Genomic DNA, 15848 nt, shown 5'->3' with positions numbered 1-15848 from the left:
AATAAAAGTCAATGGGGGCTAAAGCTATTAGATAAGAGTGAAGGAAAACTTTATATTGTATAGATAAATCCAAGAACAAGCAAACTTATGTGATCAATCCTGACATCATTAAAACTAGGAAAACATGTGCCTTCAGATATTTCCAATGGTTGGGCCAGATTTCTCTTTCTAAACTTCTAGGCCTATTTCATAAATCCTTGATATAATAACAGTATTGATTATTAATTTTGAAGTAAGATTAGCTAATGAATTTTGGAAGAATCCCATTAAAAATTTTTTTTTGTTAAGATATTTGAATACTGGAAGGACTCATGATAGGCAATGTCTTTTTCAGGAATTCCCTTCGTGGCAAAGTGGAAACTAGTCCAACTAGTATCCATGAGGACGTGAATTCAATCCCTGGATTTGCTGAGGGCTCAGGGGGTCGGGTATCCAGCGTTGCTGTGAACTGTGGTGAGGTTGCAGACACAGCTCCAATCCCATGTTACTGTGGCTGTGGCATTGCCCGGCAGCTGTAGCTCTGATTTGACCTCTAGCCTGGGAACTTCCATATGCCATAGGTGAGGCCCTGAAAAGAAAAAAAAAAAAAGGGCGGGGGGAGAAAGAAATGTCTTTTTCATAATCTCTTTGAGAAAAACACATAGCATATGGGCCCTGGAATGAACATTTTGTGTCTGGTCTGGTTGGGAATAGAAGTTACCATTTCCAGTATACTCAACAAAATAGATGGTAAACCAGCAAAGGCATGAAGCCACAAGTCCTGCAGGCTAAACAGATGGATGAGAAAAACTTCATCAGCTTTACTGGCTGTTCAATTAAGCACAGTAAAGTTTAACTGGCCAGCCAAAGGCAATAGTTATGTGTAAGACATGGCACTCCTCTTGCTGTGATTGATAACGTCCTAGGGCAAATTAGATAAACAGAAAAATGACTCATTATGAGAGAGTGTCAAAAAAAGTATTCATACAGTGACTTGAGTATTCAGAGGAGAGAGGATTTGTTCAGCAATGGTATAGGTTGCTGGGAAGTTCAGAGTGGGGGTGGGTGGTGAAAGTGGAATGGAATTGAGGAAGACTAGAAGAGGAAGGGGAAGAAATGAGAGTTGTAATGTATCTTGAAAGTACACCTTGACAGGCCTAGAGGTGACTGTGTGAGCTGTGAATGTCATAGAGGCAGGTAATTCTTTATTTGCTGTTTCCTACTAATATTGACTATGGAAACACTTTGTACATGCCAAGAAAATCATGACCGAGTATGAGATGGACACTGTTCTCAAGGGAAAATAACTTTTTGTCCCTAGAGGAAAATCTAGACTGTCCACCATCTGTTTTATTGCTATTTTTGCTTAATGATAACCATGATAAATGGGGGTTTTAGATAAAAATACTTGTGAATTTTCAGCTGAAAAATTTCTAGTATGCTTCAACTATCTCAGATAATCACAAAGACCTAGAATGGTCTTATTTAAAATTTTTCTTTTGGGCTCTTGGGGTAGGCTTCTTGAAGTTTAGAAATGCCAGTCCCTAGAATGGGAGAAATCTGTTGTTCAGAATCACTATTCTCCAACCGAGGTAGCTGAACCAAGCTGGAGACAACAGGTGGGATAACCCTGAATTTCGGAGAGAGTTGGGGTACTTCCTTGACAGGGCAGGAATGCAAGTGCAAGCAGAGAAACATCAGAAACATCTTAAAGTGAGACCTCAGGAGAAAAAATATTTTAGACTTTTAAAATTGCAGTAATCGTAGTTGCAGCATGTATGAACATAAGTTCGATTGTTGCGGACATATGTCAAGTCTCTGCAGAATTTCTGACACACCAGGTAGGATAACTGGAGGGTCTTATCTGTAATAAGAAGGGATCATAGAAAACAAGCCTGTGATCTAAGTTCTCCAAAGACAAGTCCAACCTGGCACTAGTCCTGTCAGTAAAAACTGAATTAAGCATCAGGGCAGGTTTGGGGATGGCTTCCTATTTTAAACTTCCCAAGAGGACACAGACAGGAGATGAAGAAATCACAGGTCCCTTGCTTATTTGCCTAAGCTCCTTGGCAACCCTCAACTCTTTGTACAGATGCTTCTTTCTCCTATCTCATTTCCCCAAGTCCTCTTCTGCCTGCATGCATAGGGACCCATGCCCAGGGCATTTTGCACTTCAGTTCCTCTCTTGAGTTGGCTTTAGTCTGAGATAGAAGATTGTTGACATACTCTCCCAAAGAGAAATCTCACAGAACCTTCCTGGACCCTCTAACTTACCCTGGAAGATCTTTAAGATCATGCACGTCTCCTGCTTCTTAGCAACACAGACACCGAAGCCTCTTCTACAGCGATCTGTCTGTGTGCGGAGGTGGCATGTAATGCATGTCAGTGGTATCACCGCTGGAGAAGACAGAGCAGGTGTAAGGCCAGGAGGAGGCTTTCACTTAGAAGAAACTAGACCTTTCTAGACCTGGGGTGGGGTACTTTGCAGGGGGGTGGATAAAGAGCTGGTAGTTGGGTTCAGGTTTTAAGCAGTTGGAGCTCTCACTAGCTCCCCATCCCAGAGAAGTATTATGGTGAGAGTGAAAGAATTCTGGTCCCAACTTCAGCCCTTTTAATCTGGTAACTTTAAGTGAATATTTAGCCTCCATGGCATTGTTTTTCCAGCTTAAAAAGTATTCTATTAGTGCTGACCTGGCTTACCTGGCAGCACTGTATATTGACAAGGATGTGACAATGAGGCTGAGTTCTTTAAATGATTTTACCCACGCTACTAGTGTTACTAGGATGGAACTTCTGACATTTTCATCTTATATATTATTAGGTGATATCTTCTGCCTGGAACTTCAAACTGCATCTATGTGAAGACCTCATGAATTATACCATAGTCAGTGCCACTTTTTTTGCGGTACTGTTGGTGAGCTAATAAAAATTCAGGTTTAAAAAAAAATTCAGGTTTAATTTTTCAAATAAAACCTGTCCTTAGTGCACCTAAGTGAGAAGATAACATTTATGGGACGTCTCATTCAGGCCATGTTCTCTTACTTGTATCTGATTAAATCCTCGTAAAGGCCTTGTAAGTAGGTATTTCCCCATTTTTCAGATGAGCAACAGGAGGTACAGAGAATTTAAGACAATAACTGAATCATTTTTTAATCTATTTGATTCCAGTTCATCCATTATTTTCTCTCCCATAATCCCTCAATTTTAATATAAAGATCCCTGATAAGGGTATCAAAAGCCCTTGTCTGGCACTAAAACCAATTACAAAATTATTCGTTGTTGACTGACTTGCTCCCTCAGCAAATGGGATACAGATTTATATATATATATATATTTTTTTTTTTTTTTGTCTTTTTGCTATTTCTTTGGGCCGCTCCCGCGGCATATGGAGGTTCCCAGGCTAGGGGTCTAATCGGAGCTGTAGCCACTGGCCTACGCCAGAGCCACAGCAACGCAGGATCCGAGCCGTGTCTGCAACCTACACCACAGCTCACGGCAACGCCGGATCGTTAACCCACTGAGCAAGGGCAGGGACCGAACCTGCAACCTCATGGTTCCTAGTCGGATTCGTTAACCACTGCGCCACGACGGGAACTCCGGGATACAGATTTATAAACAGAAAGGATGCCCTAAGGAAAATCTTGCTAGGATTTTTGGTTATGGGGAACAGTAGGGACAGAATGAGGAAGTAGTAGGACAGCCCTAGAAGCTTGAGCCCTTGGTGGGGAATAGCAGAACATTGAAATGGTCAGAAAAGTTGGCATGGAGGCCCAGGGAGCATTGTGAAGTCTGGCATCCCCTCCCATATAAGTGTGGTAAAACTTAGCCCTGCAGGGACACCAGCTCAACATATGGAGTGTCCTGGGTCTTCCTAGACTGTCTTTGGAGCCCACACCTCAGGTCTGTGACTCACCCACAATGCAGCAGAAGAGGGCTAAGAGCAACAAGAAATGTTTGTCCATCCTGACCGAGAAGTCCTTTGTACAATTAAAAAAGAAGCCAGGGGATGCAAGTGTGGGCCTTTAGGCTATGAGAGGAAACCTTCCTCTTCATCATGGGCAGGGTTATTCATGCATAAGGGGAACCAATCATACCAGGTTTCCTCTGGCAGCTCAAGTTCATGCTGTCGTCACCTCATAGCAGAGAATGATATTGGCATTTACATGAAGTTAACTTTGCTTTTTAATGTAATACTTATCATAGTAATTATTACTCATCCAGTTATGATATTATTCTTATTATTCCAGTTTCACAGAAGAAGAAACTGAGGCTTGGTGAGGTCCAGTATCTTACCCAAGATCACATATCAAGGGACTTATAGCACCAGTACTCAGAGCAAGCATTTCTGGTTCATACTTTTAACCATTTTTATTGAATGCCTCTGGAGATGAATTCATACATTCTGCAAATATTTATCAAGAGCTTTAATGAACCAGGCACAGTTTCTTGTGTGAGAGCAGAGCATTGAATAAGTCAAAAAAGGCTCACCCAGCTCCATACCTTATGGGTGGGAAAAAGAAGAGTGAAAGAGATGAAAAAAATGTATACTCTATGACCACACTGGGCCTTCCACCTAGAACTACTGATTCGTAGCCCAGAACTCTTTCACTTTACCAGAAATCTGTTCTCTAAGGCCAGGGACTGTTTACTCTGCAGGGCTGTAAAATCATGTCTAGAATTATCACACAACTTAATCTCTAAGGCCAGGGACTGTTTACTCTGCAGGGCTGTAAAATCATGTCTAGAATTATCACACAGCTTAATCTTTAGCAAACTTATACTGTGAATCTGGCCAGTTTTGCCCATAGTTTAGGTATCTATTTCTACAAAAACTAACTCAGGTAAGGTTCACCAGGGTAAACCACTGGAAAATGACCAGTTCTGGCATCAAAAATCTCTGAAACTTTGGCTAGGGATAAAAGGAATCTTCTATTATGAACTTATTTAATGACATGTTCTTCAGTTGTAGGAACAATATGTTCATTAAAATATCTCAAGTATGACATTTTTAGACATCAGTTAAAGATTGGGTGAAATTGGGTCTTAGCTCAAATGCCACAAATTTTTCAATGTTCCTTTTCTATGTCAAGAGTGTAGAGCCCATCTTTGCCTGAGAGCCAGCCTTTAACATCAGATAATTTGTTCCTTTGAAACAAATTAATTCTAGAATGGAAATCAAGATTGTCAAGTCTTCAAGCCTCATATTCTATTCTTACACCTTTCAAGAGAAGATCTTAGAGGAGTTCCTGTCATGGTGCAGTGGTTAACAAATCCGACTAGGAACCATGTGGTTGCGGGTCCAATCCCTGGCCTTGCTCAGTGGGTTAAGGATCCGGCGTTGCTGTGGCTCTGGCATAGGCCGGCGACTACAGCTCCAATTAGACCCCTAGCCTGGGAACCTCCATATTCCACGGGAGCAGCCCTAGAAAAGGCAAAAAGACCAAAAAAAAAAAAAAAAGTTAGAGACTGGATGGCATTTTTTCAGAATTTTCCAAAGGCTTATCAAGAAGGCAAATTTCTAAGCCTTTGTTTGTCACCTGTTTTCTCTGCTATCACTTTAAAGAGAATAACTCTAGCATCATAGCAAAGGAAGCAATTCTAGTTTAAACTGCAGTGGGTTTGCCCGATTTCTATTCTTCTTCCTTTAAGCTTCCTCTTGACAGATATTTTCTCAAAGTCTCATTGAGTTTTAATCTCTTTTCTACTGGATTATTTTCAGCAAGGATGGTGGAATTTTGCAACTCTACACAAGCATTGGGTTCTCTGATCCACCTCCCATCAATTAGATTTTTCTCCTGAAAACAATATCTTTCAGAGTTCCTGCTGTGGTGCAGTGGGTTGAGGATCCGACCTCAGAGGCTCAGGTCACAGCAGAGGTATGGGTTTGATCAGTGGGTTGGAGGATCCAGCATTGCTGCAGCTGCAGCTCAGATTCAGTGCCTGGCCTGGGAACTTCCATCTGCCACTGGTGCAGCCATAAATTTAAAAAAAAATGAATAAATAAAGTAAAATAAAAAAGCCCAGAAAACCATGTCTTTCTTCATGGAGTGAGAGAGGACATGTATTAGAAACTATCAATAGATGCAGTGCTGTACAGTGGAAAGAGCGTTTTCCTGGGAGTCTGGAGACTTGTGTTTGACTACTGTGTAACTCATGTTGTTTTTAACATACTATAGTTGCACAATGCAAATCATGAGGATAGGTATCAAGTTCTGTAACTCTGCTTGGCATGTGGTGATGTGCTGAACACATGCTGGCTGAATGAAGAAGTGAACGAATAAAATTATAAATCTCAGAAGATATCACTATCCATGACCCCACTGATATGAAGTCATCAGGGCACAGCACCCAAGTTAATGTTCCCATGCCAAGAAGTCCATCCACTCAGCACAGGTGCCATTTGGCCTGCTCTGAGGAGGAGAAAGCAGAACACTGTGTCCTCATGTTCATGGTCTCTCTTGGCTCCAGGGTGGCGACTGAGATCTTGGTGATACCACAGATGAACAATCCTCTTAACTTGTGCTTCTAAATGCTGCTTTTTTTTTTTTTTTTTTTTTTGAGTCGGGGGAATGGACCTTGGCAGAGAGTCAGGATGCTTTGCTCCTACATTCTCAGGGGTAGCAATGGTTTTCCAGAGTGTATACAGAGACTGAAGCAAGAGATTCTTAAAGAAATCTGGTGCAAAGATACCTCCAAGTAAATCACCTGGAGTACACATCCAGCCCCTCATACCTCCAACTACTGGCATGAAGAGAAGTGAAGGAAAGAAAAACAAAATCAACATTTATTGAGTGCTTGCTCTGTGCCACACATGAGACAAGCCGCTTCCACTAGATCATCTCATGGAACCCTCATGACAGCCTGGTGGTGGAGTATGTAGCAAGGAGACAACTGAGGTTCAAACATAGATCAGTGTCACTAAAATTCAGGCTTCTTTCACAATATTGCTGTTAATATGATGCTTCAGTCACAAGGGACAAGAATACATTTCCAAAAATCCTTTCAGGACCATTTATTGACTTATTTTATGCATGTGAATATCAGATTTTTATAAATACCTTTCCTCTATTTCTGAGCAAAATTTATTAAATGGGGTCTAGAGTCATCTTCAGTTTCATGGGGGCCTATGATCTTGGATAGAAAATTTTGCATTTTTTTATTAACCTCTAGTTGAATTTTTTTTTTCTTTTTTTGGTCTTTTTGTCTTTTCTAGGGCCGCTCCCATGGCATATGGAGGTTCCTAGGCTAGGGGTCTAATTGGAGCTCTAGCCACTGGCCTATGCCAGAGCCACAGCAACGCGGGATCTGAGCTGCATCTGTGACTTTCACCACAGCTCATGGCAATGCCAGATACTTAACCCCCTGAGCGAGGCCAGGGATCGAACCCACAACCTCATGGTTCCTAGTCGGATTCATTAACCACTGAGCCACAATGGGAACTCCAACCTCTAGCTGATATTAATCATTTTCTTCCATATTGATTTTTTTTAAAGTTATTATAAGATAATGGCTATAATTCCCTTGGGCTATAAAATATATCCTTATTGTTTATTTTATACATTGTAGTTTGAGAGGTGCAAATCGAAACAATGAGATATCATTTCCCACCTTCCATATTGAATGTTAGCAACAAATTTCAAGAGTGTGACCAGTGCTTGAGACTTTGTTACCAATAAAAATAAGTGAGAGAAACAAGAATGAAATGGTTTTATTCACATCTTTGAACTGAAGCAGGATGCACAGGCCACAGAGGTTTTTTTTGCATTTCCCCAATAATTAGTGTTGTTGAGCATCTTTTCATGTACTTGTTGACTATTTGGATGTCTTCTTTTTTTTTTAATTACTCAATGAATTTTATGACATTTATAGTTGTACAGCAATCATCACAACCCAATTTTATAGCATTTCCATCCCAAACCCCCAGCGCATCCCCCCACCCCTCAACCTGTCTCATTTGGAAACCATAAGTTTTCAAAGTCTCTGAGTCAGTATCTGCTGTGCAAAGAAGTTCATTGTGTCATTTTTTTTAGATTCCACATGTAAGTGATAGCATATAATGTTCGCATCTCACTGTCTGACTGACTTCACCTAGCATGATAATTTCTAGGTCCATCCATGATGCTGCAAATGCCATTATTTCTTTCCTTTTAATGGCTGAGTAATATTCCATTGTGTATATGTATCACATCTTCTTTTCCACTCCTCTGTCGATGGACATTTAGGTTGTTTCCATGTCTTGGCTATTGTATGTAGTGTTGCAATGAACATTGGAGTACATGTATCTTTTTGACTCATGGTTTTCTCTGGATAGACACCAAGGAGTGGGATTGCTGAATGGTAATTCTATTTTTAGTTTTCTGAGGAATCTCCATACTGTTTTCCACAGTGGTTGTACCAAATTACATTCCCACCAGTGGTGTAATAGGGTTCCCTTTTCTCCACAGCCCATTTGGATATCTTCTTTGGAAAAATGTATATTTAGTTCCTCTGCTCATTTTTTAATCAAATTGGTTTTGTTTCTGTTGTTCTTGCTATTGTTATTGAATTATATTTATATATTTTGGATATTAACCCCTTATTTCATATATAGTTTGCAATTATTTTCTCAAACTCCATTGGTTGATTTTTCATTTTATTAATTAATTCTTTTGATATTCAGAAGCTTTTTAGTTCAATGTAATCCCACTTGTTTATTTTTGCTTTTATGCTTGTGCTTCTGGTGTAATATCAAAAAATCATTGCCAAGGCCAATGTCATTTTTTCCATGTTTTTCTTCTAGGAATTTCACAGTTTTGCTTCTTTTAAAAATGTTTAGCACCTTGTATTTTATGAATTTTTTGCAAAATATATCTTTGCTAGTGCTATAGGATGTTATATGTGTTCCTCTATCACAGGTAATGTGTTGGAAACAAAATTTTATAGTAGTTGCTTTATAAGGTAAAAGTTGTACCTAGAAATATATGAAAATAAGATACAAGCAATGTTGCTCTAACCCCAATGTGAATAAATGTATAAAATCCATGTTAATAAAATCCCATAAGAATAAATTTCCTTTATATAATATATAAAACAGATGGAATAAAAACACAATCTATCTGAAATTCCCTGGTGGCGTAGTGGGATAAGGATCTGGTGTTTTCACAGCTGTACTACAGGTTTGATTCTTGGCCTAGGAACTTCTACATGCTGCAGACACAGCCAAAAAAAAAAAAAAAAAATATATATATATATATATATACACAATCTATCATCATAATTTTTTATGTTCATAACTAGCATTTATTAAGCATGTATTATAAAAGATATTGTTATCCACATTTTATTTAAAACTCAATCATAGAACTGTGCGGAAAGTATTATTTCCATTTTATAGAGGAGGATACCAAGTTTCAGAGAGACTACAAAATTTTCTTGATACAAAAATTCAAGTTATCTTAATATTTTATTTTATGTATTGATATAATTTGTCACATTTTCTCTGATTTTTTTCCCACCTATTTAGCTCTAAGTTCTAGAGAATTCCTTCAACTTTGTTTTTCAGACTCTTTATTGAGCTTCTCATGTGGTCAACCTATGTTTTTATTTCACAAGATCTTATATTGTTTCTGATATTTTATTCTTTTAAAAAAATTTATTGGCATATAGTTGACTTACAATGTTGTGTTAGTTTCAGGTGCATAGCAAAGTGATTCAGTTATGCCTATACATATATCTATTCCTTTCCCCATATAGGTTATTACACAGTATTGAGTAGATTTCCCTGTACTATACAGTAGGTCCTTATTGATTATCCATTTTATATATATATAGAACTGTATATATGTTAATCCTAACTTCCAAATTTATCCCTCCCCCCAGTGTTTCCCATTTGGTAACTGTAAATTTGGTTTTGAAATCTTTGAGTCTGTTTTTGTTTTTGTTTGTTTGGGGTTTGTTTGTTTTGTTTTTGTTTTTGCTTTTTAGGGCTGCACCTGCAGCATATGGAAGTTCCCAGGCTAGGGGTTGAATCAGAGCTGCAGCTGCCAGCCTACACCACAGCCACAGCAATGCAGGATCCAAGCCACGCCTGCGACCTACATCACAGCTTGTGGCAAGACCGGATCTTTAACCCACTGAGTGAGGCCAGGGATTTAACCTGCATCCTCATGGATACTAGCCAGATATGGATAATGACTTGGTGGAAAATGTGTATCTGAGAGCATTATTAGGGAAAGTGAGACTATTTCTGTCAGCCTAAGTTTAACCTGGAAGAATAATATTAATTATGTAATTGATGGATATTCATGAGAAAGATATTGGGCCATGAAAGAAAATACTCAAAGCTTTAGACTACCAAGCCACAGATAGTGATTATACATTAAGTATTGCTTGGCAAAAACTAGAATGAGAATTGGAGAATAACTTTCAAATTATAAAACACTTAGAAAAATAAGCTACCAGAGTTATCAACAATTTGTAAGCTGTTATACAATTAAGGGTATGTTTAATGTTAGATGCTGAGTTCTTCTGTGTATCTATTTTATACCCTACTCTACATCAACGATAAGATATTTTCTGGTGATATTCACCTAAAATATTCATTCTATTTTAATTTTAATCAATCTTTTATTGTGTATGTTTTTTTTGGATTTGTTGGAGATGCAGAAATGAATACAACTCAAAGAGAAATTAACATTGCAATGCAAATTGTATGAGAAATCTGATACTATAAAGGTGGATTGATTGTGGGGAAACTGAACTTAATCTAACCTTACTGGGGAAGTTGAAAGATGTGACTAATCCAACATTGTCAATCCACTCTACTTCAATAAAATTTTAAAGAATGAAAAAAAAGGAATCACATAAATATGTGTATATATATATATATAATATATATGTATATATATATGTGTGTGTGTATATATATATATACACATATAAAAGATGTGAATGGACATCCCCTTGTGGTACAGTGGGTTAAGGATCTGGCATTGCTACAGCTGTGGCACAGGTCACAGCTGGCATGGGTTCTGAACTTCCACATGCCACAGGTACAGCAAAAAAAAAAAATGAGTAATCATTGGTGCAAGATATACTATCGAGGTAACTCTAAGGAATTATAAAGGACACAGAGTTAGAGTCAAGCTGATAAAGAATTGTGAAAACCAAGATGTCAGAGTAAGCTTGCTGTAACTATCGATACAAATTGAATATTTACTATTCATAATTGCATAACAACTATTGCTTTAAGTCCATGTAAATAGAGCTGAAAAATCAGTACAGCTTTGTAGTCAATTACTGGCTACCTGCCTGCATTCCAGGCATTTGCTTCTCTAAATAATAAAATCAGCTTACTCTGTATTTATGTGTCAACATGTTTTTTTGAGTCTAGACTTACTTATTTTTTCCCCAAGTGTCAACAGCAGTGGGGAACAATTGATGGCTCTGGGATGGGGTCAGAGGTCTGAGGTAGTCAGTCTGTCACATAGCTCATGTAATGTGGATTCCTTCACTGTGAGACAAATAGGCTGGCCAACTTTTGCTAGTGGGCACAAGTGTGGCCTGCAGTGGAAACTTCTACATAAGAAACATAGACTACTTTATTGTGTGTTCAGCCAATGATGGCAGGTGCGTTGTGATAATAGTTTGATTCCAGTTAGTCTCATTAGAGAACAGAATTGGTATCTACCTGAGTCATCCAATGGTCTGATCAACTGCACTTTGTTTCCATGATATGCATCTCCAAAGAGGGACACTCTTAATCTGCTAGACTTTAGTCTTCCAAGGAGTAAACAAGAAGTCTAGGGCATTGTCAATAGACCAAGAGTAAAGTATTACGAAGTTCATTAGGAAGAACATTGGCCAGAGCCATGAGAATGACTTCAAGTTTTGCCCACTGAGCAGAGCAACTATGTCTGCTTTTGGTTGTGCATAGCTGTGGTGGACACCATTGATTTTTAGTTTGGCTGAACCATCATTGCCACAGCGCCGGGCACTTAAGGGAACCTCTGTAAATTGAAGGATCCATTGAACAAGCAGCTTCACTTGAGGCTGTGATATGGGGCTAGCTACCATTGTTTCATGTAAAGCTGAAATATCAGTCTGCCATGTGTCTCATGAATATACTATTTCATTTGATTAGTGAGAAGGTGTTTTGGGCCTTGCCCACCAGGTTAGTTACAGAGTCCAACTTGACTCACCCTAAAATGAGAATATTAGGCCAGAACATCATAAGGCTCTCTTGGTTCAGGAGTTCAGTTTTCATGAGTGCAGGTCAACAGCTGCTTTCCAAAAGAGGTGTAGCTGTGTCAAAGAGGTGATGAATCCAAGCCCCCAAGGGGTATCTCCAGGTGGAAACTGCCTCTTTGTTGCCAGAAGCCCCACTGACAACATCAATCACAATGTCTGCAACTCAAAGAGGTCATTAGGGTTGTGGGGCCCTAGAGGTGGAGGTGGGCCACAAACAGCAGCACACCTCCCAACATAGCTGTGCTCTTTGGGCCCACTGCAAGTTTTCCCCAATCCTTATTATTATTGATCTGGGTTCTTGGCTTTCCTTAATTAATAAAATTGATAAGAGGCCAGACAAGAAATTCAGGCAAGGCTTTACTGGGGCCCCTACTGCAGCAGGGGGAACAAAAACAAACAGATTCCCTTGCTTGTTTGCTCACTGGGGCGGCAGGAGGGGCAGAGCTGGTTCCTTTTCTGGGGCAAAGGTAGGGGTGAGTCCAGGGGTTAGACTAGAGGAGTAGCTTAGGTGGTCTGACAATTCCTTTGGTGGTCGTGTGTGCAGGGAACCTGCATAGTACCCTGTTTTTGCTTTGGAACCCCTGCTTTTGCTCTGGGCTCTTCAGAAATAGCAGTTGGGTTTTTAGTTTTTTTGTATCTTCTTGCCCATAATTTACCCCAACTGCACATGTATGCAATTATTTTTAGTCCCTTGTAGTTTTTTTTTGTGTGTTTAGTTGCTTGAGATGTTTGTCTAGGTGCAAGCATTTGTAGCCACTGTAGAAAAGGTTCCCATGTCCCAGGTTCTGGCTTGTCTCACTATCATTTGAAGTCAGATTTTTTTTTTCTTTTTTTCCTATAAGAAAAAGACCAAGTTGTTTAACTCAGATGCACTTACACAGTCACCACAGCTACAGGGAGATTGCTAGTCACTGGTTAGGAGTGTTCAGAGTGCAGGAGGAGGAGGAGCTAGTCTGCAAGGAACAGCTGGAACAATGGGAGGCTTTTTGATGGGCTTTTGCCCCTTGTCTCACTGTTGGTATGGCTTCCTTCACTCCCACAGACCTCTGCTTCTGGGCTCTGTCTTTTTGTCCCCTCATCTGCTACTGCAGCTCTTCCCTGCAGTCCTGGGTACTTTCAGCCAACCTATTGGTTACCTATTTCTGTATAGCCAATTTCCCAAAATTTAGTGGCTTAGAATAACAGACATTATGATTTCAGAGTTTCCGTTGGCCAGGTATCTGGGTGTAGCTGAGCTGGGTCCCTTATCTCAGAGTCTCTCACAGACATACTATAGGTGTTGGTACGTACCATGCTATAGTCATCTTGTGGCTCGACTGGTGAAGGATCCGCTTCCAAGGTCACTCACATAGTGGCTGACAGATTCATCTCTTCACTGGTTGCTGGCTCCTGATGAGACCTACAGCCCTGGATGACACCTTGAGTCCAGCCTGCTGAGGCCATAAGCAGAGAATCCCATAAGTTTACTGAGCCTAAACTCCTGACCTACAGAAACTATGAGATAACAAATTTGTGATATTTGAAACTGCTGACGTTTATGGTAATTTGTTATGCAACAATAGAAAAGTAATACAAACAGCTAGGAGAGTAGAGGTTCCCATATGTCCCCCCAGTTTGAGTGACAGCATTTGCTACTGGATCCTCGGAAGTTTCCTCTCTCTCTTCGCCTTATCTTGTAGGATAAGGACCTCTTCCAGAAAGCCACATCTAGGTCACCATCTCATTCTCATCTCCCAGCTGCCAAGAACTGTAAAGAGTCTGGGAGTTTGCCCTACATGCAAACTAACAAGATAACCTGTTATTGTTTCATAGATGGGGGTAGAAGAAATGAAATTCCAGGATTGAAGACAAAGGAATTTATTACTTGCAGCAAAAGCAGAAGCCAGAGCTCCATCTTGGTTTGACTCTGTTCCTCCAGTTCCCTGAGTTCCATGGGGCAATACAGCTGAGGCCCAAGTAAGGTGTTATCTCACTGTGGTTTGTGCCATAACTGAGGGACACTGCTTGATGAATCCACCACTTATGAACTAAGTGGAAGGAAGTCTGCTCTTGGTCCTGGGGAGATGTTACCTCATTCCTGAAGGTCTCTCACTACAAGATGGTTGGCCTGGGCAAAGAGTGGTCAGGGCTTGCATTCTTGGCATTTTCAACAAGAATGTGCAGTGCTCAGGACCAGGGTGGATTGTCTCTCCCCCAAAAGTAGAAAGAATATAAGTGTAAATAGTGAAATATTGACCAAAGAAATATGGAAAGTGAAAAAGGTGGAGATTTTAAAATCCAAAAGAAATGAAGGGATTTAAAGATCTGAGAAATTTTTTTTTTGATAAAAAATTCAACATGCAGATAATAGGAGCTACTGAAAAAGAACACCAAGTTAAAAAGCTAGAACAGATAATAAAAAAACTAATAATCATAAAGTTACATTTATGAAATGACTTCAAAAGACTTGAAACTTCATATTGAAAAATCATGCTATGTACCTGATGATATCAACTTAGATTGATCAACACCAAGGCAGATACTTGTAAAGTTACTGAACTTTAAAGAAAAAGAAAAAAAAATCCTTTGAACTTTTAGGCCAAAAACCCATGACTTATAAAGGAATAGAAAATTGGTTAATCAATCAACCATGGGAAAAGGAAAGAGAAAAAAACTACTACATGGAGACTAAACAACATGCTACTAAAAAACCAATGGGTCAATGAGGAAATCAAGAAGGAAATTAAAAAATATCTTGAGACAAATGATAATGAAGACACAACCTCTCAAAATCTATGGGATGCTGCGAAAGCAGTGCTCAGAGGGAAATTTATAGCAATACAGGCCTTTCTCAAAAAAGAGGAAAGATCCCAAATTGACAACTTAACCCTCCACCTAAACGAATTAGAAAAAGAAGGACAAAAAAGACCTAAAGTCAGCAGAAGGAAGGAAATTATAAAGCTCAAAGAAGAAATCAATAAAATAGAGACTCAAAAAACAATAGAGAAAATTAATAAAACCAAGAGCTGGTTCTTTGAAAAGGTAAACAAAATGGACAAACCCCTGGCCAGACTCACTCAAAAGAGGAGAGAAAGAACCCAAATAACCAAAATTATAAATGAAAAAGGAGAAATCACAACGGATACAGCAGAAATACAAAAAACCATAAGAGAATACTATGAACAACTATATAGCAACAAGTTTGACAATCTGGAAGAAATGGACAATTTTCTAGAATCTTACAGCCTGCCAAAACTGAATCAAGTAGAAACAGACCAACTGAACAAACTGATCACTAGAAATGAAATTGAAGAGGTCATAAAATCACTCTCTACAAATAAAAGTCCAGGACCAGATGGCTTCACAGGTGAATTCTATCAAACATATAAAGAGGAATTGGTGCCCATCCTCCTTAAACTCTTTCAAAAGGTTGAAGAAGAAGGAATACTCCCAAAGACATTCTATGATGCCACCATCACCTTAATTCCAAAACCAGACAGAGATACCACCAAAAAAGAAAACTATCGCCCAATATCATTGATGAATATAGATGCAAAAATTCTCAACAAAATCTTAGCCAACCGAATCCAACCACATACCAAAAAAATAATACACCATGACCAGGTTGGGTTCATCCCAGGTTCACAAGGATGGTTCAACAT

At 39.3% G+C, this 15848-nt stretch overlaps 1 protein-coding gene across 1 annotated transcript; it reads right to left on the bottom strand.

Moving 5' to 3' along the window:
* Positions 1 to 1700: 1700 nt before the first annotated feature.
* On the bottom strand, positions 1701 to 3941 carry PATE3 (prostate and testis expressed 3). Its single transcript, XM_047754372.1, has 3 exons — positions 3893 to 3941; positions 2254 to 2376; positions 1701 to 1843 (listed from the first exon to the last, which is right to left on the bottom strand). The coding sequence occupies exons 1-3, from the start codon at positions 3939 to 3941 to the stop codon at positions 1701 to 1703; spliced, it is 315 nt and encodes a 104-aa protein (XP_047610328.1).
* Positions 3942 to 15848: the final 11907 nt, after the last annotated feature.

This window comes from Phacochoerus africanus, chromosome 11 (assembly GCF_016906955.1).
Source record: "Phacochoerus africanus isolate WHEZ1 chromosome 11, ROS_Pafr_v1, whole genome shotgun sequence".
NCBI lineage: Eukaryota > Metazoa > Chordata > Mammalia > Artiodactyla > Suidae > Phacochoerus > Phacochoerus africanus.
This window is presented reverse-complemented; position numbering and strand designations above follow the sequence as displayed.

Coding starts and splice junctions, on each gene's coding strand:
- PATE3 (XM_047754372.1), bottom strand. CDS start 3,941: ATGGACAAACATTTCTTGTTGCTCTTAGCCCTCTTCTGCTGCATTGTG. Junction 2,377..3,892: donor CCTCTTCTGCTGCATTGTGG/GTGAGTCACAGA, acceptor TGTCTTCTCCAG/CGGTGATACCACTGACATGC. Junction 1,844..2,253: donor GATCTTAAAGATCTTCCAGG/GTAAGTTAGAGG, acceptor TTCTTATTACAG/ATAAGACCCTCCAGTTATCC.